The sequence below is a fragment of the Zea mays genome, chromosome 7 (assembly GCF_902167145.1).
Source record: "Zea mays cultivar B73 chromosome 7, Zm-B73-REFERENCE-NAM-5.0, whole genome shotgun sequence".
NCBI lineage: Eukaryota > Viridiplantae > Streptophyta > Magnoliopsida > Poales > Poaceae > Zea > Zea mays.
In genome coordinates, this window is record NC_050102.1 from 164396149 (window position 1) to 164423457 (window position 27309).

Below are 27309 nucleotides of genomic sequence, written 5' to 3' on the forward strand. Positions count from 1 at the left end.
TCCTGCAGGCTCACATCTTGACAGTTGAAGGGAGCAGTAGCACCCTCGGCGTCAACTACACCTTCGGCGAGGTTCGGCCTAGCCTCGGACGGCGACGCGGTCGGAGGATCTCCACTCCGAAGGACGACATCAGCACCACGCCCGGGCCATCGCCGCCAGGGTCTTCTCTAGGAATCCGGCTCGAGCAAACGGCTCGACCGGCCACCCCGAAGCCTCAGCCAGCTGTCCCCCGAGGACATCAGCCCGGCCCGTGGCCTCGGCAACTCAACTCCGGCGTCAGTCCCACCAGTGGACGACCCGACCAGGTTCCGGCCGATCAAGTCTTCTTTTCGAGCCAACTCCGCCTCTGTCCGTGCTGACACCTGAGAGCACCTAGAGGGGGGGTGAATAGGTGATCCTGTAAAACTTAAACTTATAGCCACAAAAACTTGTTAAGTGTTAGCACAATTATTGCCAAGTGGCTAGAGAGGAGTCTCAACAAAACACAATACCACAAGAGATCAAACACAGAGATGACACAGTGGTTTATCCCGTGGTTCGGCCAAGACCAACGCTTGCCTACTCCACGTTGTGGCGTCCCAACGGACGAGGGTTGCAATCAACCCCTCTCAAGCGGTCCAAAGACCAACTTGAATACCACGGTGTTTTGCTTTGCTTTTCTCAATCCCGTTTGCGAGGAATCTCCACAACTTGGAGCCTCTCGCCCTTACAATTTAAGTTCACAAAGAAGCACTGAGAAAGGGGGGAATGAGCAACACACACAAGACTTCAAAAGATCAGAGCGACAACACGCACACAAGTAGCAACAAGAGCTCGCAACACAACTCAAAGAGTTCACAACTCCACAAGAGCTCTATATGCTAACACAATGAATCAAAGGCGCGGAATTGATGTCTTGGTGCTCAGGAATGTTGTAGGAATGCTTGGTGTCTCCCTCCATGCGCCTAGGGGTCCCTTTTATAGCCCCAAGGCAGCTAGGAGCCGTTGAGAACAAATCTGGAAGGCCATCCTTGCCTTCTGTCGTCGAGCGCACCGGACAGTCCGGTGCACACCGGACACTGTCCGGTGCCCGATTTCCTTCCTTAATCAGCGCAGCCGACCGTTGCCGACCGTTGCAGATCTGGCGCACCGGACATGTCCGGTGCACACCGGACAGTCCGGTGCCTCTTTCCGACCGTTGGCCAGACCACGTGTCGCGCGCAGATTCCGCGGCCGACCGTTGGCTCGGCCGACCGTTGGCTTACCGGACAGTCCGGTGAATTTTAGCCGTACGCCGTCGGCAAATTCCCGAGAGCGGCCTCTCCGCCCGAGGCAGCCTGGCGCATCGGACACTGTCCGGTGCACCACCGGACAGTCCGGTGCCCCAGACCGAAACAGCCTTTTGGCTGTACACAGCCAACTCTTCTTTTCTTTTCTTCTTTCTGTTTCTAACACTTAGACAAGTATATTAGTACACAAAACCAATGTACTAAGGCTTAGAAACATACCTTTACTCATGATTTGCACTTTGTTCATCCATGGACATAGATTCACATTTAAGCACTTGTGTTTGCACTCAATCACCAAAATACTTAGAAATGGCCCAAGGGCACATTTCCCTTTCAATCTCCCCCTTTTTGGTGATTTATGCCAACACAACATAAAGCAACTAGAACAAGTGCAAAATCACTTCAAATAAAATAATTCGAGTTTTATTCAATTTTGGCATATATGGATCATCCTTTGCCACCACTTGGTTTGTTTTTGCAAATCAAACTCAAATCTCTATCTCTAAGTCAAACACACATGTTGAAACATAAAGAGAGTCATTCCAAAAAGAGATTGATCAAAGATCTCAAAAACTCCCCCTATTTCCCATAATCAATACTTCTCCCCACAAGAAGCCAACTTTTGACGAAAGAGACAATGCAAGAGTTTTGAACAAACCAAAAGCTCTATTCTACTATTTTCAAAATCTCTCAAGTGGTAGCTGATCCATTTATTGCTTTGGCCTTTATTTTCTCCCCCTTTGGCATCAAGCACCAAAACGGGATCAACTTTGGCCCCTTAACCCCATTGCCTCACCAAAATCTTCAATTAAGAGCAAATGGCAATAAGAGTTCATGAGATGAACTTGGAATAAGTTACCCTCTCATCGGAGTGCAGTGGAAGTCTTTCTTGGTCCAAGTCCACCTTTTCCCTTTCAATTCTCCTTCGAGACTAAATCAAGAAAACTCAAGCATATGATTAGTCTCAAAGGGTCAAGTTGTAACACACCTCCCCCTAAACATGTGCATCACTTTGCAACGGACTTGTGAGGTCCAGGGAGTGTTTGTACAACTTGAGCACCACATTAAGCAACAAAATGCAGAATGAACATGATCAAAGGCATAAACACATGTATGCTACAATTCAATCCAAGTTCCGCGAATCTAGATCTGCAACGGTCGGCAACGGTCGGCTGCGCTGATTAAGGAAGGAAATCGGGCACCGGACAGTGTCCGGTGTGCACCGGACTGTCCGGTGCGCCCGACGACAGAAGGCAAGGATGGCCTTCCAGATTTGTTCTCAACGGCTCCTAGCTGCCTTGGGGCTATAAAAGGGACCCCTAGGCGCATGGAGGGAGACACCAAGCATTCCTACAACATTCCTGAGCACCAAGACATCAATTCCGCGCCTTTGATTCATTGTGTTAGCATATAGAGCTCTTGTGGAGTTGTGAACTCTTTGAGTTGTGTTGCGAGCTCTTGTTGCTACTTGTGTGCGTGTTGTCGCTCTGATACCAATTGAGAGCACCTAGAGGGGGGGGTGAATAGGTGATCCTGTAAAACTTAAACTTATAGCCACAAAAACTTGTTAAGTGTTAGCACAATTATTGCCAAGTGGCTAGAGAGGAGTCTCAACAAAACACAATACCACAAGAGATCAAACACAGAGATGACACAGTGGTTTATCCCGTGGTTCGGCCAAGACCAACGCTTGCCTACTCCACGTTGTGGCGTCCCAACGGACGAGGGTTGCAATCAACCCCTCTCAAGCGGTCCAAAGACCAACTTGAATACCACGGTGTTTTGCTTTGCTTTTCTCAATCTCGTTTGCGAGGAATCTCCACAACTTGGAGCCTCTCGCCCTTACAATTTAAGTTCACAAAGAAGCACTGAGAAAGGGGGGAATGAGCAACACACACAAGACTTCAAAAGATCAGAGCGACAACACGCACACAAGTAGCAACAAGAGCTCGCAACACAACTCAAAGAGTTCACAACTCCACAAGAGCTCTATATGCTAACACAATGAATCAAAGGCGCGGAATTGATGTCTTGGTGCTCAGGAATGTTGTAGGAATGCTTGGTGTCTCCCTCCATGCGCCTAGGGGTCCCTTTTATAGCCCCAAGGCAGCTAGGAGCTGTTGAGAACAAATCTGGAAGGCCATCCTTGCCTTCTGTCGTCGAGCGCACCGGACAGTCCGGTGCACACCGGACACTGTCCGGTGCCCGATTTCCTTCCTTAATCAGCGCAGCCGACCGTTGCCGACCGTTGCAGATCTGGCGCACCGGACATGTCCGGTGCACACCGGACAGTCCGGTGCCTCTTTCTGACCGTTGGCCAGACCACGTGTCGCGCGCAGATTCCGCGGCCGACCGTTGGCTCGGCCGACCGTTGGCTCACCGGACAGTCCGGTGAATTTTAGCCGTACGCCGTCGGCAAATTCCCGAGAGCGGCCTCTCCGCCCGAGGCAGCCTGGCGCACCGGACACTGTCCGGTGCACCACCGGACAGTCCGGTGCCCCAGACCGAAACAGCCTTTTGGCTGTACACAGCCAACTCTTCTTTTCTTTTCTTCTTTCTGTTTCTAACACTTAGACAAGTATATTAGTACACAAAACCAATGTACTAAGGCTTAGAAACATACCTTTACTCATGATTTGCACTTTGTTCATCCATGGACATAGATTCACATTTAAGCACTTGTGTTTGCACTCAATCACCAAAATACTTAGAAATGGCCCAAGGGCACATTTCCCTTTCAATCTCCCCCTTTCTGGTGATTTATGCCAACACAACATAAAGCAACTAGAACAAGTGCAAAATCACTTCAAATAAAATAATTCGAGTTTTATTCAATTTTGGCATATATGGATCATCCTTTGCCACCACTTGGTTTGTTTTTGCAAATCAAACTCAAATCTCTATCTCTAAGTCAAACACACATGTTGAAACATAAAGAGAGTCATTCCAAAAAGAGATTGATCAAAGATCTCAAAAACTCCCCCTATTTCCCATAATCAATACTTCTCCCCACAAGAAGCCAACTTTTGACGAAAGAGACAATGCAAGAGTTTTGAACAAACCAAAAGCTCTATTCTACTATTTTCAAAATCTCTCAAGTGGTAGCTGATCCATTTATTGTTTTGGCCTTTATTTTCTCCCCCTTTGGCATCAAGCACCAAAACGGGATCAACTTTGGCCCCTTAACCCCATTGCCTCACCAAAATCTTCAATTAAGAGCAAATGGCAATAAGAGTTCATGAGATGAACTTGGAATAAGTTACCCTCTCATCGGAGTGCAGTGGAAGTCTTTCTTGGTCCAAGTCCACCTTTTCCCTTTCAATTCTCCTTCGAGACTAAATCAAGAAAACTCAAGCATATGATTAGTCTCAAAGGGTCAAGTTGTAACACACCTCCCCCTAAACATGTGCATCACTTTGCAACGGACTTGTGAGGTCCAGGGAGTGTTTGTACAACTTGAGCACCACATTAAGCAACAAAATGCAGAATGAACATGATCAAAGGCATAAACACATGTATGCTACAATTCAATCCAAGTTCCGCGAATCTAGATCTGCAACGGTCGGCTGCGCTGATTAAGGAAGGAAATCGGGCACCGGACAGTGTCCGGTGTGCACCGGACTGTCCGGTGCGCCCGACGACAGAAGGCAAGGATGGCCTTCCAGATTTGTTCTCAACGGCTCCTAGCTGCCTTGGGGCTATAAAAGGGACCCCTAGGCGCATGGAGGGAGACACCAAGCATTCCTACAACATTCCTGAGCACCAAGACATCAATTCCGCGCCTTTGATTCATTGTGTTAGCATATAGAGCTCTTGTGGAGTTGTGAACTCTTTGAGTTGTGTTGCGAGCTCTTGTTGCTACTTGTGTGCGTGTTGTCGCTCTGATACCAATTGAGAGCACCTAGAGGGGGGTGAATAGGTGATCCTGTAAAACTTAAACTTATAGCCACAAAAACTTGTTAAGTGTTAGCACAATTATTGCCAAGTGGCTAGAGAGGAGTCTCAACAAAACACAATACCACAAGAGATCAAACACAGAGATGACAAAGTGGTTTATCACGTGGTTCGGCCAAGACCAACGCTTGCCTACTCCACGTTGTGGCGTCCCAACGGACGAGGGTTGCAATCAACCCCTCTCAAGCGGTCCAAAGACCAACTTGAATACCACGGTGTTTTGCTTTGCTTTTCTCAATCCCGTTTGCGAGGAATCTCCACAACTTGGAGCCTCTCGCCCTTACAATTTAAGTTCACAAAGAAGCACTGAGAAAGGGGGGAATGAGCAACACACACAAGACTTCAAAAGATCAGAGCGACAACACGCACACAAGTAGCAACAAGAGCTCGCAACACAACTCAAAGAGTTCACAACTCCACAAGAGCTCTATATGCTAACACAATGAATCAAAGGCGCGGAATTGATGTCTTGGTGCTCAGGAATGTTGTAGGAATGCTTGGTGTCTCGCTCCATGCGCCTAGGGGTCCCTTTTATAGCCCCAAGGCAGCTAGGAGCCGTTGAGAACAAATCTGGAAGGCCATCCTTGCCTTCTGTCGTCGAGCGCACCGGACAGTCCGGTGCACACCGGACACTGTCCGGTGCCCGATTTCCTTCCTTAATCAGCGCAGCCGACCGTTGCCGACCGTTGCAGATCTGGCGCACCGGACATGTCCGGTGCACACCGGACAATCCGATGCCTCTTTCCGACCGTTGGCCAGACCACGTGTCGCGCGCAGATTCCGCGGCCGACCGTTGGCTCGGCCGACCGTTGGCTCATCGGACAGTCCGGTGCACACCGGACAGTCCGGTGAATTTTAGCCGTACGCCGTCGGCAAATTCCCGAGAGCGGCCTCTCCGCCCGAGGCAGCCTGGCGCACCGGACACTGTCCGGTGCACCACCGGACAGTCCGGTGCCCCAGACCGAAACAGCCTTTTGGCTGTACACAGCCAACTCTTCTTTTCTTTTCTTCTTTCTGTTTCTAACACTTAGACAAGTATATTAGTACACAAAACCAATGTACTAAGGCTTAGAAACATACCTTTACTCATGATTTGCACTTTGTTCATCCATGGACATAGATTCACATTTAAGCACTTGTGTTTGCACTCAATCACCAAAATACTTAGAAATGGCCCAAGGGCACATTTCCCTTTCAATCTCCCCCTTTTTGGTGATTTATGCCAACACAACATAAAGCAACTAGAACAAGTGCAAAATCACTTCAAATAAAATAATTCGAGTTTTATTCAATTTTGGCATATATGGATCATCCTTTGTCACCACTTGGTTTGTTTTTGCAAATCAAACTCAAATCTCTATCTCTAAGTCAAACACACATGTTGAAACATAAAGAGAGTCATTCCAAAAAGAGATTGATCAAAGATTTAAAAAACTCCCCCCTATTTCCCATAATCAATACTTCTCCCCACAAGAAGCCAACTTTTGACGAAAGAGACAATGCAAGAGTTTTGAACAAACCAAAAGCTCTATTCTACTATTTTCAAAATCTCTCAAGTGGTAGCTGATCCATTTATTGCTTTGGCCTTTATTTTCTCCCCCTTTGGCATCAAGCACCAAAACGGGATCAACTTTGGCCCCTTAACCCCATTGCCTCACCAAAATCTTCAATTAAGAGCAAATGGCAATAAGAGTTCATGAGATGAACTTGGAATAAGTTACCCTCTCATCGGAGTGCAGTGGAAGTCTTTCTTGGTCCAAGTCCACCTTTTCCCTTTCAATTCTCCTTCGAGACTAAATCAAGCAAACTCAAGCATATGATTAGTCTCCAAGGGTCAAGTTGTAACACACCTCCCCCTAAACATGTGCATCACTTTGCAACGGACTTGTGAGGTCCAGGGAGTGTTTGTACAACTTGAGCACCACATTAAGCAACAAAATGCAGAATGAACTTGATCAAAGGCATAAACACATGTATGCTACAATTCAATCCAAGTTCCGCGAATCTAGATCTGCAACGGTCGGCAACGGTCGGCTGCGCTGATTAAGGAAGGAAATCGGGCACCGGACAGTGTCCGGTGTGCACCGGACTGTCCGGTGCGCCCGACGACAGAAGGCAAGGATGGCCTTCCAGATTTGTTCTCAACGGCTCCTAGCTGCCTTGGGGCTATAAAAGGGACCCCTAGGCGCATGGAGGGAGACACCAAGCATTCCTACAACATTCCTGAGCACCAAGACATCAATTCCGCGCCTTTGATTCATTGTGTTAGCATATAGAGCTCTTGTGGAGTTGTGAACTCTTTGAGTTGTGTTGCGAGCTCTTGTTGCTACTTGTGTGCGTGTTGTCGCTCTGATACCAATTGAGAGCACCTAGAGGGGGGGTGAATAGGTGATCCTGTAAAACTTAAACTTATAGCCACAAAAACTTGTTAAGTGTTAGCATAATTATTGCCAAGTGGCTAGAGAGGAGTCTCAACAAAACACAATACCACAAGAGATCAAACACAGAGATGACACAGTGGTTTATCTCGTGGTTCGGCCAAGACCAACGCTTGCCTACTCCACGTTGTGGCGTCCCAACGGACGAGGGTTGCAATCAACCCCTCTCAAGCGGTCCAAAGACCAACTTGAATACCACGGTGTTTTGCTTTGCTTTTCTCAATCCCGTTTGCGAGGAATCTCCACAACTTGGAGCCTCTCGCCCTTACAATTTAAGTTCACAAAGAAGCACTGAGAAAGGGGGGAATGAGCAACACACACAAGACTTCAAAAGATCAGAGCGACAACACGCACACAAGTAGCAACAAGAGCTCGCAACACAACTCAAAGAGTTCACAACTCCACAAGAGCTCTATATGCTAACACAATGAATCAAAGGCGCGGAATTGATGTCTTGGTGCTCAGGAATGTTGTAGGAATGCTTGGTGTCTCCCTCCATGCGCCTAGGGGTCCCTTTTATAGCCCCAAGGCAGCTAGGAGCCGTTGAGAACAAATCTGGAAGGCCATCCTTGCCTTCTGTCGTCGGGCGCACCGGACAGTCCGGTGCACACCGGACACTGTCCGGTGCCCGATTTCCTTCCTTAATCAGCGCAGCCGACCGTTGTCGACCGTTGCAGATCTGGCGCACCGGACATGTCCGGTGCACACCGGACAGTCCGGTGCCTCTTTCCGACCGTTGGCCAGACCACGTGTCGCGCGCAGATTCCGCGGCCGACCGTTGGCTCGGCCGACCGTTGGCTCACCGGACAGTCCGGTGCACACCGGACAGTCCGGTGAATTTTAGCCGTACGCCGTCGGCAAATTCCCGAGAGCGGCCTCTCCGCCCGAGGCAGCCTGGCGCACCGGACAGTGTCCGGTGCACCACCGGACAGTCCGGTGCCCCAGACCGAAACAGCCTTTTGGCTGTACACAGCCAACTCTTCTTTTTCTTTTCTTCTTTCTGTTTCTAACACTTAGACAAGTATATTAGTACACAAAACCAATGTACTAAGGCTTAGAAACATACCTTTACTCATGATTTGCACTTTGTTCATCCATGGACATAGATTCACATTTAAGCACTTGTGTTTGCACTCAATCACCAAAATACTTAGAAATGGCCCAAGGGCACATTTCCCTTTCAACACCGCTACCTCCGGCTTCGGCTCATCAAAGAGCGGCCGTGGGTTCCTTTAACTAGGCAAGAGAAGCCTCGGACAGCAAGGCCGACCGAGCCGAGGGACTCCTACGCCTCCAGGATACGGATACCTCACTCGTCACCTTCGCACGAGGCGACTCACGCTTGGTGAAGCGGTTCAGATAGCCGACAGGCGAGTCTTAGTGCTCGAAATGAGGGAAAAACATGGCTCCGTGCCAAAAATACATACATGTTCAGGCCCCGACAGCCGCAATGAACAAGACACCGACACTCAAGGTGCCATTACAAACGGAACTCCGGTTCCGTCCCCGCGGGTATGAACAACCTCCACACAGGGGAGCCCGCGGGGCGACAAGCTCCGTGCGACTCGCCGACGACCTCTGCAGCAGCAGCTATGGTCCCAGGACGGACGCAGCCACCAGAAGGCTCTCGTTCGTGTCCCCGCTCAAGGGACGCGAACCAGACATTAAAGCCAAAGAGCCGGAGGTCGGTCCGAAGGCGGCGCCGATGGCCTCGACGGTGGGGAAGCTTCCCCCAGCTGCCACCACGTCAGCACCGACGGCGGCGTCCGCCTCTCCACCAACGCTGCACCGGCGAGCGTGGGCCGCTCCAAAGCGCACCGGCAGGTCCTCACTCCCGTCCTCGCCACGAAAGCGAGGAGGAGGACGGGATGTTGCATCCTAGCTGGGCAGCAACAGTTCGCCTTCCCCGGCATGGCTGGAGGACACCTCTTCCGCAGAGCTGGAGGATGGTTTCCACCACCAGAAGCTGGAAGAGGAGGTGGCTAGCTGACCCACGCGGGAGGTAGAGCCCCGGCTCACCCCGCTCTCCGCCCCAGCAAGGATGATGAAGATCCCTGAAGCTGGGGGCGGGACCAAGATCGCAGCCCGGCTTGCTTCTCCCCACCCAGGGGCTGGTGGTCACCGTCTTGGGTGACCACCGGCGAGGGGATGCGGCCGGGCTGCCTGATGAAAATCCTTGAAGCCGAACGATGGCTGAAAGGTACCAACTTCCACGAAGTTGCGTTCCTCCAACGACAAGGCGGAAGGATTGCGGGTGTTCCCCATCCGGGGGCTCGGAAGGTGGAAAGACGCGATGCATAAGGGAGCGCGAAGACATGGTCGCCTTTCAAGGGGGTCACCCTCCTTTTAAAGGCGACTCTCCCCACTTGCGTCCTCAGCCATCGCGGGCTGAGTCTTCTCCAACACGCTCCAAGGTCCACCCCTATGACACGGGGGCTAGGTCCCACGCGTCATGAAAGCTGGCCCAAGGCAGAAGAAGCCAAACCGTCGTGCGCGGTGCATGCAACTGCCCAACGGTTACAAGCATTCCTCCACTTTTGCCCAGACCAGCGGGTGAAAGGGCGGACAGCCATGCAGTCGGCATGCAACCGCGCCAAGTGGGCGCACCCCTTCGACTCCAACGCGCCTAGCATGGAGGCCCAGGCTCACATGTCATGCAACCGGTGCGCCGGTTGCTACGTGCGAGCAACTACACCGCCCCTCGCGCCACTACCGCGCCTCCTCGACTGCGGAACCAGTACCGCGACTCGAGGCAACCCTGCGTATGACCCAACAGTGCCAGCCAGGCGCATCGGTCACGGGCCAGTGAGTCGTGGAAGAAGGCGTGACGGTCGATGCGGCCAAAAATGGGCCGGCAGTAATGGCGGTGGCAGGCGGGCGGAAGCAACTGTCACGTCGTCAGCCGAGCTCACGTCCCCTCATGGGACAGCGAGAGAACCCTCTCCCACGGCGTGAAGACGGCGCGCCCGTGATCCGTTCCTCGAACGGCTCGCACACGCGCAACGGCTGCCCCGCGAACCACTCACCCCGTCGCATTAACTCCGCGACGGGACATGCAGCACCTTTGGCAGGAGAAGCGGGCGACGCTTCGCCTTCGTCATAACGACCGCGTCAAAAAAGGTGCGCCACGTCGTTTCGATTTCGTATCCTTTTCCTCTTTCTCTCTCTTATAACAGGGACCGGGAAAGGGGATACCCCGAAAAGGATCCTTCTCCACGAAGGAAACGGGCCCCGAGCCCCCCTACTAATCAGTGGTTCGAAGGCCGGCCCCTCGGAGGGGTTCAACAGCCGCCTCAGAGCGCTCGGGCTCCGCGTCCACTACTGGTCAGAGGTTCGAAGGCCGCCCCCCGGAAGGGTTCAACGGCCGCCTCAGGCCACTCGGGCTCCGCGCCCACTACTGATCAGGGGTTCGTAGGCTGGCCCTCGAAGGGTTCACAACCGCCTCAGACACAGAGCGAGGGATGACCCCGGGTACGTTCGATACATAACCAAGGCTCGGGCTACGCTCCCGAGGTACCCTATGACATTTATGAGACCAGCGGGAACGATCTTGTAACGGAATCCCATCAAAGGGAGGCATCGAGCCCTCGGACCCTTTCAAAAGGGGACCGGGTCCGGCAGATCACCCGCAGGTACTTTTGGAGCGCGCCTCCGGGCCTCTAGCCGACCCCTAACAAATGGGGCACGAGTGTCCACTCGGATTACCCGTTAGCAGCTCACTGGAGACACCATTTTCGGCGCCCTCCAAGGGCAACATGGCGCTTTTCCCCCTCTCCTCCTTGCGGAAAGGCGACGCAGGGGCGTATGTAAAAAAGTCGAGTCTGTCCTTGACCGTCCTCTCGCTCTGTGCGGAGGCTCGGGGGCTGCTCTCGCAAACCCGACTCCGGCCAAACCGTTGACAGCGTCAACATACCAGCCCGAGAACTTGAGACCCGACCGTGCACCCAGGCTACAGCCAACTCGCATGAGGGAACAACCAGACCGGCCGAAGCATCGCGAGACGCATTAAGACCTCGAAGGAGTCTAACCACTCCTCCGAGGCCTCGGGGGCTACACCCGGCGGGTGCGCTCGCGCGCACCCACCGGAGCAAAACGCAACCGAGAAAGGTCGATCCCCTTGCAAAAAAGTGCGACAAAAGCCTCCAAGCGAGTATTAACACTCCCTTCGAGGCTCGGGGGCTACTGTCGGGGACCATAATTAGGGGTACCCTCAAGACTCCTAATCTCAGCTGGTAACCCCCATCAGCACAAAGCTGCAAAGGCCTGATGGGTACAATTAAATCAAGGCTCGATCCACTCAAGGGACACGATCTCGCCTCGCCCGAGCCCAGCCTCGGGCAAGGGCAGCCGACCCCGGAGGATTCACGTCTCGCCCGAGGACCCCCTCAAGCAACGGACGCACCTTCGGCTCGCCCGAGGCCCAGTCTTCGCCAAGAAGCAACCTTGGCCAAGTCGCCACGCCGACCGACCGTATCGCAGGAGCATTTAACGCAAACATTTGATGCAAAGGTGGCCTGACACCTTATCTTGACGCGCTCCCTTCAGTCGACAGAGCCGAAGTGACCGCAGTCACTTCGCCGCTCCACTGACCGGCCTGACAAGAGGACAACGTCGCCTGCGCCGCTCCGACTGCTGTGCCACTCGACAGAGCGAGGCTGACAGCAGCCAAGTCCGGCCTCAGGCGCCATGGGAAACTCCGCATCGCCCGACCCCAGGGCTCGGACTCGGGCTCAGCCCCGGAAGACGACGAACTCCGTTTCGCCCGACCCCAGGGCTCGAATTCGGGCTCAGCCCCGGAAGACGACGAACTCCGCTTCGCCCGACCCCAGGGCTCGGACTCGGGCTCAGCCCCGGAAGACGACGAACTCCGCTTCGCCCGACCCCAGGGCTCGGACTCGGGCTCAGCCCCGGAAGACGACGAACTCCACTTTGCCCGACCCCAGAGCTCGGACTCGGGCTCAGCCCCGGAAGACGACGAACTCCGCTTCGCCCGACCCCAGGGCTCGGACTCGGGCTCAGCCCCAGAAGACGACGAACTCCGCATCGCTCGACCCCAGGGCTCGGACTCAGCCCTGGCCTCAGCCGACGGTCTCCGCCTCGCCCGACCCAGGGGCTCGGACTCGACCTCGGCCTCGGAAGACAGACTCGACCTCGACCTCAGAGGAGCCTCCACCTCGCCCAACCCAGGGCTCGGACCGACCACGTCACAGGAGGCGCCATCATTACCCTACCCCAAGTTAACTCAGGCTACGGGGAACAAGACCGGCGTCCCATCTGGCTCGTCCCGGTAAACAAGTAATGATGGCGCCCCGCATGCTCTATGACGACGGCGGCTCTCAGCCCCCTTACGAAAGCAAGGAGACGTCAGCAAGGACTCGACAGCCCCGATAGCTGTCCTCCCGCCAGGCTCAGCGCTCCTCCGACGGCCACGACACCACACGAACCGGGTGTCAAGACCTCTCCGGCTGCCACAACGACATGTACTTAGGGCACTAGCTCCTCTCTGCTAGACACGTTAGCACACTGCTACACCTCTCATTGTACACCTGGATCATCTCCTTACGCCTATAAAAGGAAGGTCCGGGGCCCTCATACAGAAGGTTGGCCGCGCGGGAAAGGACGGGACGGCGCTCGCGTAAGCCGCTCCCTCCCTCCCGCGTGGACGCTTGTAACCCCCTACTGCAAGCGCACCCGACCTAGGCGCGGGACAAACACGAAGGCCGCGGGTTCCCCCTTTTACGCCTGTCTCCCTCCGGCTTCTTCCCCCCTTCGCGCTCCGTCTCGCGCCGACCCATCTGGGCTGGGGCACGCGACGACAATTTACTCGTCGGTCCAGGGACCCCCGGGTTCGAATTGCCGACACTGCTATTGATACATATTATATAGCATAACTAGAGATGAAAGGCCTTACATGTTTCTATGATATTTTCGCTAGGGCCTCACAATCTATTTGGTTCTACAGGATTACCAGGATCGCCTCATCCTAGAGGGTGTTTAGTTTCTTTAGTCACCCTTCTAAATTTAGTGACTAAACTAATCCCTAGAATTTCTATTTGAGAGACCACCTTTAGTTACCCTATTTAGTAATTTAGAGATTAAAAATGACTAAAGTTTAAGAGGCAGGAACCAAACATCCCCTACATGTGGCAGGTAACTTTTTTTTTGTTTCCCTTTCGAATGTTGAAGTCATTTCTTCTCAGTTTTCAAACATGGAAATTGTTATAAAGACTAAAACCACATCGCCATAATTATGAACCACATAATATTTTGGTTAACTAAGAGCGAGCTAATGCAATTTCTAGTGTTCAAATGGAGCTGCACTCTATCTGTTCTAGGGATGAAAACGGTCGAAAACGGTATTTATTCGGTAATCAGTTTTTTAGTCGTTTTTCTTCGATTGTGAATAAATAGGATATAGAATCTATAATACAAATTTGTATTCTTGTTTTTAACATTCAGCTTCTAATAATTCATAAAAGGTAAACCTCAAATTCATCATATATTTTCTCAAATAATAGATATAAACTTCGGTATGGATTCGGAAATAAATTCGGTAATTTTTTCAACTATTTGTGTTGTAGGGAGCAAATAATACATAAAACAATTTACGTAATATTTTATTTATATTTGTACTAATGTGTTTGATAACATAAGAAAAGATCAATATCAAATTTTATACATATCTATTTAAAATATTAAATTTGTCCTAACAGTTCGAATTACCACTTTCATCCCTAATCTGTTCTAACAGGTCTGACACATATCATGCTGAGAACTGCTACCATCCTTTCCCCCCCGCACGTTAACCCTGCACACACGCCACATGCTTATCTCTGAACCAAGTGAAGAATGGCTTTCCTATGACTCAAAACTGCTCAATTTTCGGTGCTATATTTACGTAGTTCTACTACGGAAGCTAATCCGATAGATATGCTCTTTTTATCTTGAGGCCATCGTATATTGCTTTTTTAAAGTAAATAAATTCAACCTTATTAGTTTACGAGTTTTTATGAGCTCTATTCTACGTTACATTTATTATCTCCAAACTGAGCTCAATTCTATACATACAAATTAAACAGGCCATCTTGGTTGCCTGAGTCATTACTATACCATTGGGCTCTCACATACTGAGCCTGACATAGCCCTTCTTCCACAACAAAGTTTTTTATTTAGGATGCAAAATAATGTGTTGCTGCAAGCTCTTGATGCTCTACACGTGACGTGATGCTTTTATGTGTCATCAGACTCAGCGTGTTTGGAATCTAGAAACTAATCTTTAGTCTCGTTATTTTATTTTATTTTAGTCCCTAAATTACCAAATACGAAAAATAAAATAGAGTTTTAATTTTTATATTTAGTAATTTAGATATTAAAATATAATAAAATGTAGGGACTGGACATTAGTTACTAGAAACAACATGTGATGACAACAAGATTTTTTCCTATAATCTGTTAAAAAATTGGCAGGGTGTCCTATATATAATGACGGAGTGAGGAGTAGAAACCCATCGCGTCGACGTGTCAATGCGTGGTAAAATTTGTGAGCCCAGGTGGCATCTGCTTACGGCACGTGTGCACCTGTCTCCGCCTGTGTGCAGCACAAAGTGGTTCCACACTGTTTGTATCATTGTATGAGGACTGTATGTAATTCAGGTGGAATTGGAATCAAGCACTTGTGATGGGCAAAAGTGTGAGAGTAGTGCTCATGGCAAAAGAAAAGCCAAGATGAAATTATATTGTCTAATGTCTATTAAAGAAAAGAAGGTCAAGTACAGCAGCACACTGCCTTTTTTATGGCTTGACAGGCTTGTTACTCGTAATGGCACCAATGGAGCATGTCGGCTCACCCTTAACCTCAACGTCTCTCTCTTTTCAGTTAAGCGCACCTGGTAGCTTCCTTCCTGCACCGCTCGTGGCAGGGAATGTGTAAAGAAAACCAAAGCCGGAACAGAGCGGAGCTAGGGATAAAGAACATCAAAAGCAGTGCGGAGACTGGACACCGGAGGCATGAGGCATCTTTCTCATATCACAGGTCACAACAGTCCATTTCAGTCTCAGCGCTGTCGCTCAACTGCTCAAGGAGGCACGGGGCTGGAAAGGGCAAGAGGAGGAGAAGCTGAACCATGGCGAGAGTAGAAGCGGTGGTCATCTGCCTCCTGGTCCTCGCCATGGACGTCGCCGCCGGCGTGCTCGGTGTCTACGCGGAGAAGGCTCAGAACCAGGCAAGTTTCCGTGTAGTCGGGAAGCTCTTTTCTTTTCATTGTAGGGTATCCGGGAACCAGGGGGCAGGGGCTTCGTCCGTATTCAGGAATCAGGCTGGCTGGCCGTGGCCGCCGCTCACCCGGTGCGGCTGGCGATTGCAGGGCAGGCACCTGCGGATCCTGTTCGTGGAGTGCCGGCAGCCGGTCCGGCGGGCCTACGAGCTCGGCATGGCGGCGGCCGCGGTGCTGGCGGCGGCGCACGCCATCGCCAACGCGGCCGGCGGATGCGCGTGCGCCTGCTCCGGCGACAAGCTCCGCCGGGCGTCGCCCAACCGGCAGATGGCGTCCTTCGCCTTGGTCCTCACATGGTACGTTACTACGTTGGTTGCATTGCATTGCATTGCATTGCATTGCCAGGGTGGGATGATGAGCTTCACAGATTCTTGCATGCATCCTCCACTCCAGCGAGTGGAAAATAAAAGGGGAACCTTGCCCTTGGAACAAATAACGCTCGATTTTATTATTGCTATTTTGCTTTAGTGACAAGCGATTCTTGTCGTCTGGTGACTGTGGATGGAGCAGGATGGTCCTTGTCGTCGCGCTCTCGCTGCTGGTGCTCGGCGCGCTGCCCAACGCGAAGCGCAAGCTGGCGGAGTGCGGGGTGGCGCGGCACCGGTTCCTCTCCATCGGCGGCGTCCTCTGCTTCGTGCACGCGCCCTTCTGCGCCGTCTACTACGCCTCCGCTAGCGCCGCGGCGCGGGAGGCTCGCCGCGACGCGACGCACGTGTAGTCTGTTCGGTTCTATTAGCCACCCCTCCATGAGACCATGACTGTATCGTGCTCTTGACGAAGGTGCTGGCACAGAAGATGGCGTCGGACGGGCTGGGCATGGGATGTAATTTTGCTCGTTTCTCGAACGATCATGCATGGCTGTGCATGGGATGGAATTTATCTCGTCTTGCAGGTATGCGGTGTGCATGTGTAGTATGTATAACATCTCGCCATGGCGTTCGCGAACTGGTACGCTCGCCGGTGAAATCTTTCAGGAACTCGATAGCACGATGTTTGCACTGTTCCACAATGATCGAGAGCGGGTCGAGTTGACAGTTGACACAACATTATATTCAGGTTGATGCAAATTAGGATGGCAACCGAGAATTCCCTCTCGAGGAATAACTCCCCGACCCCGTGACGAGAATTCCCTCTCGAGGAATAACTCCCCGACCCCATGACAAAAAAATTCTCTGCGGGGATCCACACGAACGCTTGCAGTGAACATTTCTTCTATATCTCCGTTCTCCACTGAGATAAATCCCCAACAGGGATTCTATCTCTGTTTAAATTATAACTAAGATATATGTTCTTTGTTATTAATGTTAAACATTGTTACTTATACACATTATCAGATGTAAGAAATTATTATGAATACATCAAAATGAACACATTTGTACAATTAATGGTCTTTCGACAAGGTAATTATCTATTTTTGTGGTTAACTAATAGACAAAAACATAGTCACATGCAAGTTTAATGGGTCCCTGCGGGAACGGGGATAGGAAATGCTTTCCCGTCCTAGTCCCCGTTTACCCGTCGGGGGATAAATTTTTCCCGCGGGGATTGCTAGAGGATTTCATCGATACGACAAGAGATATAAATTCTCTAGCTACAACAAGTAAGCAATCTACAAGGAACAATTATAGCAATGCTAGAAATGAGAGGCAATACACAAATTACTAACTACTTGCAAAGTAATATGTAATGCGTGAAGAGAATGACACCGAATTTTATCCTGTGGTATCGTTGATTTACCGATCACCCTAATCCACGTTGAGGTGGACTTCAAGCTCTCATTTGCTACTCTATCAAGACACGACTTGATCTTTGAGCCAAGTGGACAAGAAATCACTCAATACCTCGATTCCACTAGCGTCTCCTTTGCCGCTCCGGTGAGGTAGGCGTGAACCCCTCACTGTCAACATCGTGGCTCCTCCACAATCTTCACGGCAAGGTTTAAAATAGCGGGCTATAGCGGCGCTATAGCCTAGCTATAGCGTTTTGGGAGACCAAAAGCTACGATATACCATTTTCACACGCTATATCCGCTGCGGGCGCTATAGCTGAAAATAGCGCCGCTAAATACAATAGCGCTAGCACCAAATAGTTGACGCTATTTCTGTTTTCTAGAGTGGGCCAAAAATAGAGCAATACATTGAATTCAACGGTCCATGAAGGCCCAAAACTAAACCTACAGTCATCTGCTGAGAGGGACAGCCGGACAAGCATTAAGCCACATCCCTGAAACCTCAAAGAAACGGTGGCGGCGGTAGTGCGTCTCCCATTCGACTCGAAACATACCTACTGCCACGTCCTGAGCATCCTGGATTGCTTCGGCCTCCAGGTGATTCACCTTTCCACTGAAAGGGAAATGTGCCCTTGGGCCATTTCTAAGTATTTTGGTGATTGAGTGCCAACACAAGTGTTTAAATGTGAATCTATGCCCATGGATGAACAAAGTGCAAATCAAGAGCAAAGGTATGTTTCTAAGTCTTAGTACATTGGTTTTGTGTACTAATATACTTGTCTAAGTATCAGAAACAGAAAGAAGAAGAAAAGAGAAGAGTTGGCTGTGTACAGCCAAGAGGCTATTTCGGTCTGGGGCACCGGACTGTCCGGTGGTGCACCGGACAGTGTCCGGTGCGCCAGGCTGGCTCGAGCGAAGTGACCGCTCTCGGGAATTCGCCGACGACGTACGGCTAAAATTCACCGGACTGTCCGGTGTGCACCGGACTGTTCGGTGAGCCAACGGTCGGCCGGGCCAACGGTCGGCCGCGCGATCTGCGCGGGACACGTGGCCGAGCCAACGGTAGGAAGGGGGCACCGGACTGTCCGGTGTGCACCGGACATGTCCGGTGCGCCAACGGCTCCCGCATCTGCAACGGTCGGCTTCACCATTTAAGGAAGGAAATCGGGCACCGGACACTGTCCGGTGTGCACCGGACTGTCCGGTGCGCCCGACGACAGAAGGCAAGGATGGCCTTCCAGATTTGTTCTCAACGGCTCCTAGCTGCCTTGGGGCTATAAAAGGGACCCCTAGGCGCATGGAGGAGAACACCAAGCAACCTTAGAGCATTCTTGATCATCCACACTCAGTCTTTGCGCATTCGTTTGCCATTCTAAGTGATTCGAGCTCCGTTCTAGTGAGAACTTTGAGATAGTCTTTGAGCTCGATTCTTGGCCGTGTGTGTGCGCATTTTGCTGTGGATTTGTGTGTGTTGCTTCCCTTCCTTACTCCGTGATTCTTTGTGAACATCAAAAGTGTAAGGGCGAGAGGCTCCAAGTTGTGGAGATTCCTCGCGAACGGGATAAGAAAAGAAAAGCATAACACTGTGGTATTCAAGTTGATCATTGGATCACTTGAGAGGAGTTGAGTGAAACTCTCGTCCGTTGGGACGCCACAACGTGGAGTAGGCAAGTTTTGTACTTGGCCGAACCACGGGATAAATCACTGTGTCTTCTCTGCGTTGAATTCTTTGTGATTATCGTATTGTGCAAGACCTTCTCTCTGGCCACTTGGCGATTATTGTGCTAACACTTAACAAGTTTTTGTGGCTATAAGTTTAAGTTTCACAGGATCACCTATTCACCCCCCCTCTAGGTGCTCTCAATTGGTATCGGAGCCGTTCTCTTCAAGAAAGGGACTAACCGCCCGAAGAGATGGATCCTAAAGGGAAGGGAATCGTGATCAACGACAAGGAGAAGGAGTCCTTCGTCAACGAGCCAAAGGATGACAAGTCCAACGACTCGAGCTCGGGCCACAGACGCAAGGATGGGAAGAAGAAAACAAGACGCATCAAGGAGATCGTCTACTACGATAGCGATGAGTCTACTTCCTCCCAAAAGGACGACGACCACAACGACTACGAGAGAAAGAAACCGGTCAATTCGAACTTTTCTTTTGATTACTCTCGTATTCCTCAAAGTACTAATGCTCATTTATTATCTATTCCACTTGGTAAACCTCCTCATTTTGATGGAGAGGACTACGGATTTTGGAGTCACAAAATGTGTAGTCACTTGTTCTCTCTCCATCCTAGCATATGGGAAATTGTAGAGAGTGGAATGCACTTTGATAGTACGGATAGTCCCATATTTATTAATGAACAGATTCATAAAAATGCACAAGCTACTACTGTGTTGCTAGCCTCTTTGTGCAGGGACGAGTACCATAAGGTGAGCGGCTTGGACAATGCCAAGCAGATCTGGGACACCCTCAAGATCTCTCATGAGGGGAATGATGTCACCTTGCTCACCAAGATGGAGTTGGTGGAGGGCGAGCTTGGACGGTTCGCAATGATAAGGGGCGAGGAGCCAACTCAAACATACAACCGGCTCAAGACCCTTATCAACAAAATAAGGAGCTACGGAAGCACGCGATGGACGGACCACGACGTCGTCCGCCTAATGCTAAGGTCCTTTACCGTTCTTGATCCTCACTTGGTGAACAATATTCGTGAAAATCCTAGGTACACCAAGATGTCGCCCGAAGAAGTTCTAGGGAAGTTTGTAAGCGGGAGAATGATGATCAAGGAGGCGAGATACGTGGACGACGCGTTGAACGGTCCTACTCATGAGCCTCAACCCATTGCTCTCAAGGCAACGAGGAGTAAGGAGGCACTACCAAGCAAGGTGGCGCAAGTTGAGGCAGCCGGGCTCAATAATGAGGAGATGGCCCTCATCATTAAGCGCTTCAAGATGGCGCTTAAAGGTCGCAAGGGACAGCCAAGCAAGACCAAGACAAAGGAGAAGCGCTCGTGCTTCAAATGTGGTAAGATTGGTCATTTCATTGCTAACTGTCCCGATAATGAAAATGACCAGGAAAAGGGGAACAAAAGGGAGAAGAAGAAGCATTACAAGAAGGCCAAGGGCGAGGCACATATAGGAAAGGAGTGGGATTCGGATTGCTCCTCCTCCGACTCCGACAATGAAGGACTCGCTGCCACCGCCTTCAACAAGTCATCCCTCTTCCCCAACGAGCGTCACACATGCCTTATGGCAAGGGAGAAGAAGGTGAGTACTCGAGACTCCACTTATGCTTCTTCTAGTGATGATGAGTCCAGTGATGATGATGACATAGACTATTCTTGCTTATTCAAGGGCTTAGATAGATCTAAGATAGATAAGATAAATGAACTCATTGATGCCTTGAATGATAAGAATAGGCTATTAGAAAAGCAAGAGGACCTTTTATATGAAGAACATGATAAGTTTGTAGAAGCACAAAAATCACTTGCTTTAGAGATTAAGAGAAATGAAATGCTTTCTTGTGAGTTGTCTACATGTCATGATTCAATTTCTAGTTTAAAAAGCATAAATGGTGATTTAAATGCTAAGCTAGAAAAATCTAGTAAATCAACATCTTGTGTAGAACATGTTGTGATTTGCACTAGGTGTAAAGATTTTGACATTGATGCTTGTAGTGAACACCTAGTTTCAATTTCCAAACTTAATGATGAATTGGCTAGTCTTAATGCTCAACTTAAGACTAGCAAGAGTAATTTTGATAAACTAAAATTTGCAAGGGATGCCTACACAATTGGTAGACACCCCTCAATTAAGGATGGACTTGGCTACAAGAGGGAAGCCAAGGACTTGACAAGCCATAAGGCTCCTATCTCCGCCAAGGAGAAAGGGAAGGCTCCTATGGCTAGTAGTGCTAAAAAGAATCATGCTTTTATGTACCATGATAGGAGACAAACTAGAAATGCTTGTAGGAGTTATAATGCTTATGATGATTTTGATTCTCATGCCATGTTTGCTTCTAGTTCTTCCTATATGCATGGTAGAAATATGTCTAGGAGAAGTGCTATTCATCATGTGCCTAGAAAGAACATTATTCATGCTCCTAGGAAAGTAATGGATGAACCTTCTACAATTTATCGTGCCTTAAATGCTTCCTTTGCTATTTGTAGAAAGGATAGGAAAATAGTTGCTAGGAAGTTAGGGGCAAAATGCAAGGGAGACAAAACTTGCATTTGGGTCCCTAAGGATATTTGCACTAACCTTGTAGGACCCAACATGAGTTGGGTACCTAAGACCCAAGCCTAAATTTGCCTTGCAGGTTTATGCATCCGGGGGTTCAAGCTGGATTATCGACAGCGGATGCACAAACCATATGACGGGGGAGAAGAAGATGTTCACCTCCTACGTCAAAAACAAAGATTCCCAAGATTCAATAATATTCGGTGATGGGAATCAAGGCAAGGTAAAAGGGTTAGGTAAAATTGCAATTTCTAATGAGCACTCTATATCTAATGTGTTTTTAGTAGAGTCTCTTGGATATAATTTGCTATCGGTTAGTCAATTATGCAATATGGGGTATAAATGTCTATTTACAAATGTAGATGTGTCTGTCTTTAGAAGAAGTGATGGTTCACTAGCCTTTAAGGGTGTATTAGACAGCAAGCTTTACTTAGTTGATTTTGCAAAAGAAGAGGCCGGTCTAGATGCATGCTTAATTGCTAAGACTAGCATGGGCTGGCTGTGGCATCGCCGCTTAGCACATGTGGGGATGAAGAACCTTCACAAGATTCTAAAGGGAGAACACGTGATAGGTTTGACTAACGTACAATTCGAAAAGGATAGACCTTGTGCAGCTTGTCAGGCAGGTAAACAGGTGGGAGGAGCACATCACAGCAAGAATGTGATGACCACATCAAGACCCCTGGAGCTGCTACATATGGACCTCTTTGGACCCTGTCGCCTATCTGAGCATAGGAGGAAGTAAGTATGGTTTAGTTATTGTTGATGACTTTTCCCGCTTCACTTGGGTGTTCTTTTTGCAGGATAAGTCTGAAACCCAAGGGACCCTCAAGCGCTTCCTCAGGAGAGCTCAAAATGAGTTTGAGCTCAAGGTGAAGAAGATAAGGAGCGATAACGGGTCCGAGTTCAAGAACTTTCAAGTGGAAGAGTTCCTTGAGGAGGAAGGGATCAATCATGAGTTCTCCGCTCCCTACACACCACAGCAAAATGGTGTGGTAGAGAGGAAGAACAGGACGCTAATCGACATGGCGAGGACGATGCTTGGAGAATTCAAGACCCCCGAGCGTTTTTGGTCGGAAGCCGTGAACACGGCTTGCCACGCCATCAACAGGGTCTACCTTCATCGCCTCCTCAAGAAGACTTCGTATGAGCTACTAACCGGTAACAAACCCAATGTATCTTACTTTCGTGTATTTGGGAGCAAGTGCTACATTCTAGTGAAGAAGGGTAGAAATTCTAAATTTGCTCCCAAAGTTGTAGAAGGGTTTTTGTTAGGTTATGACTCAAATACAAAGGCGTATAGAGTCTTCAACAAATCATCGGGTTTGGTTGAAGTCTCTAGCGACGTTGTATTTGATGAGACTAATGGCTCTCCAAGAGAGCAAGTTGTTGATTGTGATGATGTAGATGAAGAAGATGTTCCGACAGCCGCTATACGAACTATGGCGATTGGAGAAGTGCGGCCACAGGAACAAGATGAACGTGATCAACCTTCTTCCTCAACTATGGTGCATCCCCCAACCGAAGATGACGAACAGGTACCTCAAGTGGAGGCGCTTGATCAAGGGGGAGCACAAGATGCTCAAGTGATGGAGGAAGAAGCGCAACCGGCACCTCCAACCCAAGTTCGAGCGATGATTCAAAGGGATCATCCCGTCGACCAAATTCTGGGTGATATTAGCAAGGGAGTAACTACTCGATCTCGATTAGTTAAGTTTTGTGAGCATTACTCCTTTGTCTCTTCTATTGAGCCTTTCAGGGTAGAAGAGGCCTTGCTAGATCCGGACTGGGTGTTGGCCATGCAGGAGAAACTCAACAACTTCAAGCGCAATGAAGTTTGGACACTGGTGCCTCGTCCTAAGCAAAATGTTGTGGGAACCAAGTGGGTGTTTCGCAACAAACAAGACGAGCACGGAGTGGTGACGAGGAACAAGGCTCGACTTATGGCAAAAGGTTATGCCCAAGTCGCAGGTTTGGACTTTGAGGAGACGTTTGCTCCTGTGGCTAGGCTAGAATCAATTCGTATCTTGCTAGCATATGCCGCTCACCATTCTTTCAGGTTGTACCAAATGGATGTGAAGAGCGCTTTCCTCAACGGGCCAATCAAGGAGGAGGTGTACGTGGAGCAACCCCCTGGCTTCGAGGATGAACGGTACCCCGACCACGTGTGTAAGCTCTCTAAGGCGCTCTATGGACTTAAGCAAGCCCCAAGAGCATGGTATGAATGCCTTAGAGACTTTTTAATTGCTAATGCTTTCAAGGTTGGGAAAGCCGATCCAACTCTTTTTACTAAGACATGTGATGGTGATTTGTTTGTGTGCCAAATTTATGTCGATGACATAATATTTGGTTCTACTAACCAAAAGTCTTGTGAAGAGTTTAGCAGGGTGATGACACAGAAATTCGAGATGTCGATGATGGGCGAGTTGAACTACTTCCTTGGGTTCCAAGTGAAGCAACTCAAGGACGGCACCTTCATCTCCCAAACGAAGTACACGCAAGATCTGCTAAAGCGGTTTGGGATGAAGGACGCCAAGCCCGCAAAGACTCCGATGGGGACCGACGGACACACCGACCTCAACAAAGGAGGTAAGTCCGTTGATCAAAAAGCATACCGGTCAATGATAGGGTCTTTACTTTATTTATGTGCTAGTAGACCGGATATTATGCTTAGCGTATGCATGTGTGCTAGATTTCAATCCGATCCTAAGGAGTGTCACTTAGTGGCGGTGAAGCGAATTCTTAGATATTTGGTTGCTACGCCTTGCTTCGGGCTCTGGTATCCAAAGGGGTCTACCTTTGACTTGGTTGGATACTCAGATTCCGACTATGCTGGATGTAAGGTCGATAGGAAGAGTACATCGGGGACGTGCCAATTCTTAGGAAGGTCCCTGGTGTCGTGGAACTCTAAGAAACAAACTTCCGTTGCCCTATCCACCGCTGAGGCCGAGTATGTTGCTGCAGGACAGTGTTGCGCGCAACTACTTTGGATGAGGCAAACCCTCCGGGACTTTGGCTACAATCTGAGCAAAGTCCCACTCCTATGTGATAATGAGAGTGTTATCCGCATGGCGGAGAATCCTGTTGAGCACAGCCGCACAAAGCACATAGACATCCGACATCACTTTTTGAGAGACCACCAGCAAAAGGGAGATATCGAAGTGTTTCATGTTAGCACCGAGAACCAGCTAGCCGATATCTTTACCAAGCCTCTAGATGAGAAGACCTTTTGCAGGTTGCGTAGTGAGCTAAATGTCTTAGATTCGCGGAACTTGGATTGAATTGTAACATACATGTGTTTATGCCTTTGATCATGTTCATTCTGCATTTTGTTGCTTATTGTGGTGCTCAAGTTGTACAAACATTCCCCGGACCTCACAAGTCCTTGTGTAAGTGATGCACATATTTAGGGGGAATTCTGCTACAACTTGACCCTTTGAGACTAACCATATGCTTGAGTTTGATGATTTAGTCTCGAAGATGGATTGAAAGGGAAAAAGGTGGACTTGGACCATGAAAGACTTCCACTGCACTCCGATGAGAGGGTAACTTATTCCAAGTTCATCTTTATACTCTTATTGCCTTTGTATTCTTATTGAAGATTTTGGTGAGGCAATGGGGTTAAAGGGCCAAGATTGATCCTGTTTTGGTGCTTGATGCCAAAGGGGGAGAAAATAAAGGCCAAAGCAATAGATGGATCAGCTACCACTTGAGAAACTTTGAAAATAGTAGAATAGAGCTTTTGGTTTGTCAAAACTCTTGCATTGTCTCTTTTGTCAAAAGTTGGCTTCTTGTGGGGAGAAGTGTTGATTATGGGAAATAGGGGGAGTTTTTGAAATCTTTGATCAATCTCTTTTGGAATGACTCTCTTTATGCTTCAACATGTGTGTTTGACTTAGAGATAGAGATTTGAGTTTGATTTGCAAAAACAAACCAAGTGGTGGCAAAGGATGATCCATATATGCCAAAAATTGAATCAAAATAAATTTGAGTTTTATTTGAAGTGATATTGCACTTGTTCTAGTTGCTTTATGTTGTGTTGGCATAAATCACCAAAAAGGGGGAGATTGAAAGGGAAATGTGCCCTTGGGCCATTTCTAAGTATTTTGGTGATTGAGTGCCAACACAAGTGTTTAAATGTGAATCTATGCCCATGGATGAACAAAGTGCAAATCAAGAGCAAAGGTATGTTTCTAAGTCTTAGTACATTGGTTTTGTGTACTAATATACTTGTCTAAGTATCAGAAACAGAAAGAAGAAGAAAAGAGAAGAGTTGGCTGTGTACAGCCAAGAGGCTGTTTCGGTCTGGGGCACCGGACTGTCCGGTGGTGCACCGGACAGTGTCCGGTGCGCCAGGCTGGCTCGAGCGAAGTGGCCGCTCTCGGGAATTCGCCGACGACGTACGGCTAAAATTCACCGGACTGTCTGGTGTGCACCGGACTGTCCGGTGAGCCAACGGTCGGCCGGGCCAACGATCGGCCGCACGATCTGCGCGGGACACGTGGCCGAGCCAACGGTCGGAAGGGGGCACCGGACTGTCCGGTGTGCACCGGACATGTCCGGTGCGCCAACGGCTCCCGCATCTGCAACGGTCGGCTTCGCCATTTAAGGAAGGAAATCGGGCACCGGACACTGTCCGGTGTGCACCGGATTGTCCGGTGCGCCCGACGACAGAAGGCAAGGATGGCCTTCCAGATTTGTTCTCAACGGCTCCTAGCTGCCTTGGGGCTATAAAAGGGACCCCTAGGCGCATGGAGGAGAACACCAAGCAACCTTAGAGCATTCTTGATCATCCACATTCAGTCTTTGCGCATTTGTTTGTCATTCTAAGTGATTCGAGCTCCGTTCTAGTGAGAACTTTGAGATAGTCTTTGAGCTCGATTCTTGGCCGTGTGTGTGCGCATTTTGCTGTGGATTTGTGTGTGTTGCTTCCCTTCCTTACTCCGTGATTCTTTGTGAACATCAAAAGTGTAAGGGCGAGAGGCTCCAAGTTGTGGAGATTCCTCGCGAACGGGATAAGAAAAGAAAAGCATAACACTGTGGTATTCAAGTTGATCATTGGATCACTTGAGAGGAGTTGAGTGAAACTCTCGTCCGTTGGGACGCCACAACGTGGAGTAGGCAAGTTTTGTACTTGGCCGAACCACGGGATAAATCACTATGTCTTCTCTGCGTTGAATTCTTTGTGATTATCGTATTGTGCAAGACCTTCTCTCTGGCCACTTGGCGATTATTGTGCTAACACTTAACAAGTTTTTGTGGCTATAAGTTTAAGTTTCACAGGATCACCTATTCACCCCCCCTCTAGGTGCTCTCATCCACAACTGTAGGCCTGACCACGGACTCCTGGTGCTTGCTGTGGCGCTCCTTGTCTTGCTAGGGCATTGACTGCTGGCAGCTGCTGAGCTG

At 49.5% G+C, this 27309-nt stretch overlaps 1 protein-coding gene across 1 annotated transcript; it reads left to right on the top strand.

The window, feature by feature from the left end:
• Window positions 1-15626: 15626 nt before the first annotated feature.
• LOC100275254 (uncharacterized) lies at window positions 15627-16828 on the top strand. Its single transcript, NM_001149388.2, has 3 exons — window positions 15627-15882; window positions 16024-16229; window positions 16444-16828. The coding sequence occupies exons 1-3, from the start codon at window positions 15784-15786 to the stop codon at window positions 16649-16651; spliced, it is 513 nt and encodes a 170-aa protein (NP_001142860.1). The 5' UTR covers window positions 15627-15783; the 3' UTR covers window positions 16652-16828.
• The last annotated feature ends 10481 nt before the right edge of the window (window positions 16829-27309 follow it).

What these genes read in the sequence shown, in the direction of transcription:
- LOC100275254 (NM_001149388.2), top strand. Translation starts at nt 15,784, where the DNA reads ATGGCGAGAGTAGAAGCGGTGGTCATCTGCCTCCTGGTCCTCGCCATG. An exon ending in CGGAGAAGGCTCAGAACCAG is followed by an intron (nt 15,883 to 16,023) that starts GCAAGTTTCCGT and finishes TGGCGATTGCAG; the next exon opens with GGCAGGCACCTGCGGATCCT. An exon ending in TTCGCCTTGGTCCTCACATG is followed by an intron (nt 16,230 to 16,443) that starts GTACGTTACTAC and finishes TGGATGGAGCAG; the next exon opens with GATGGTCCTTGTCGTCGCGC.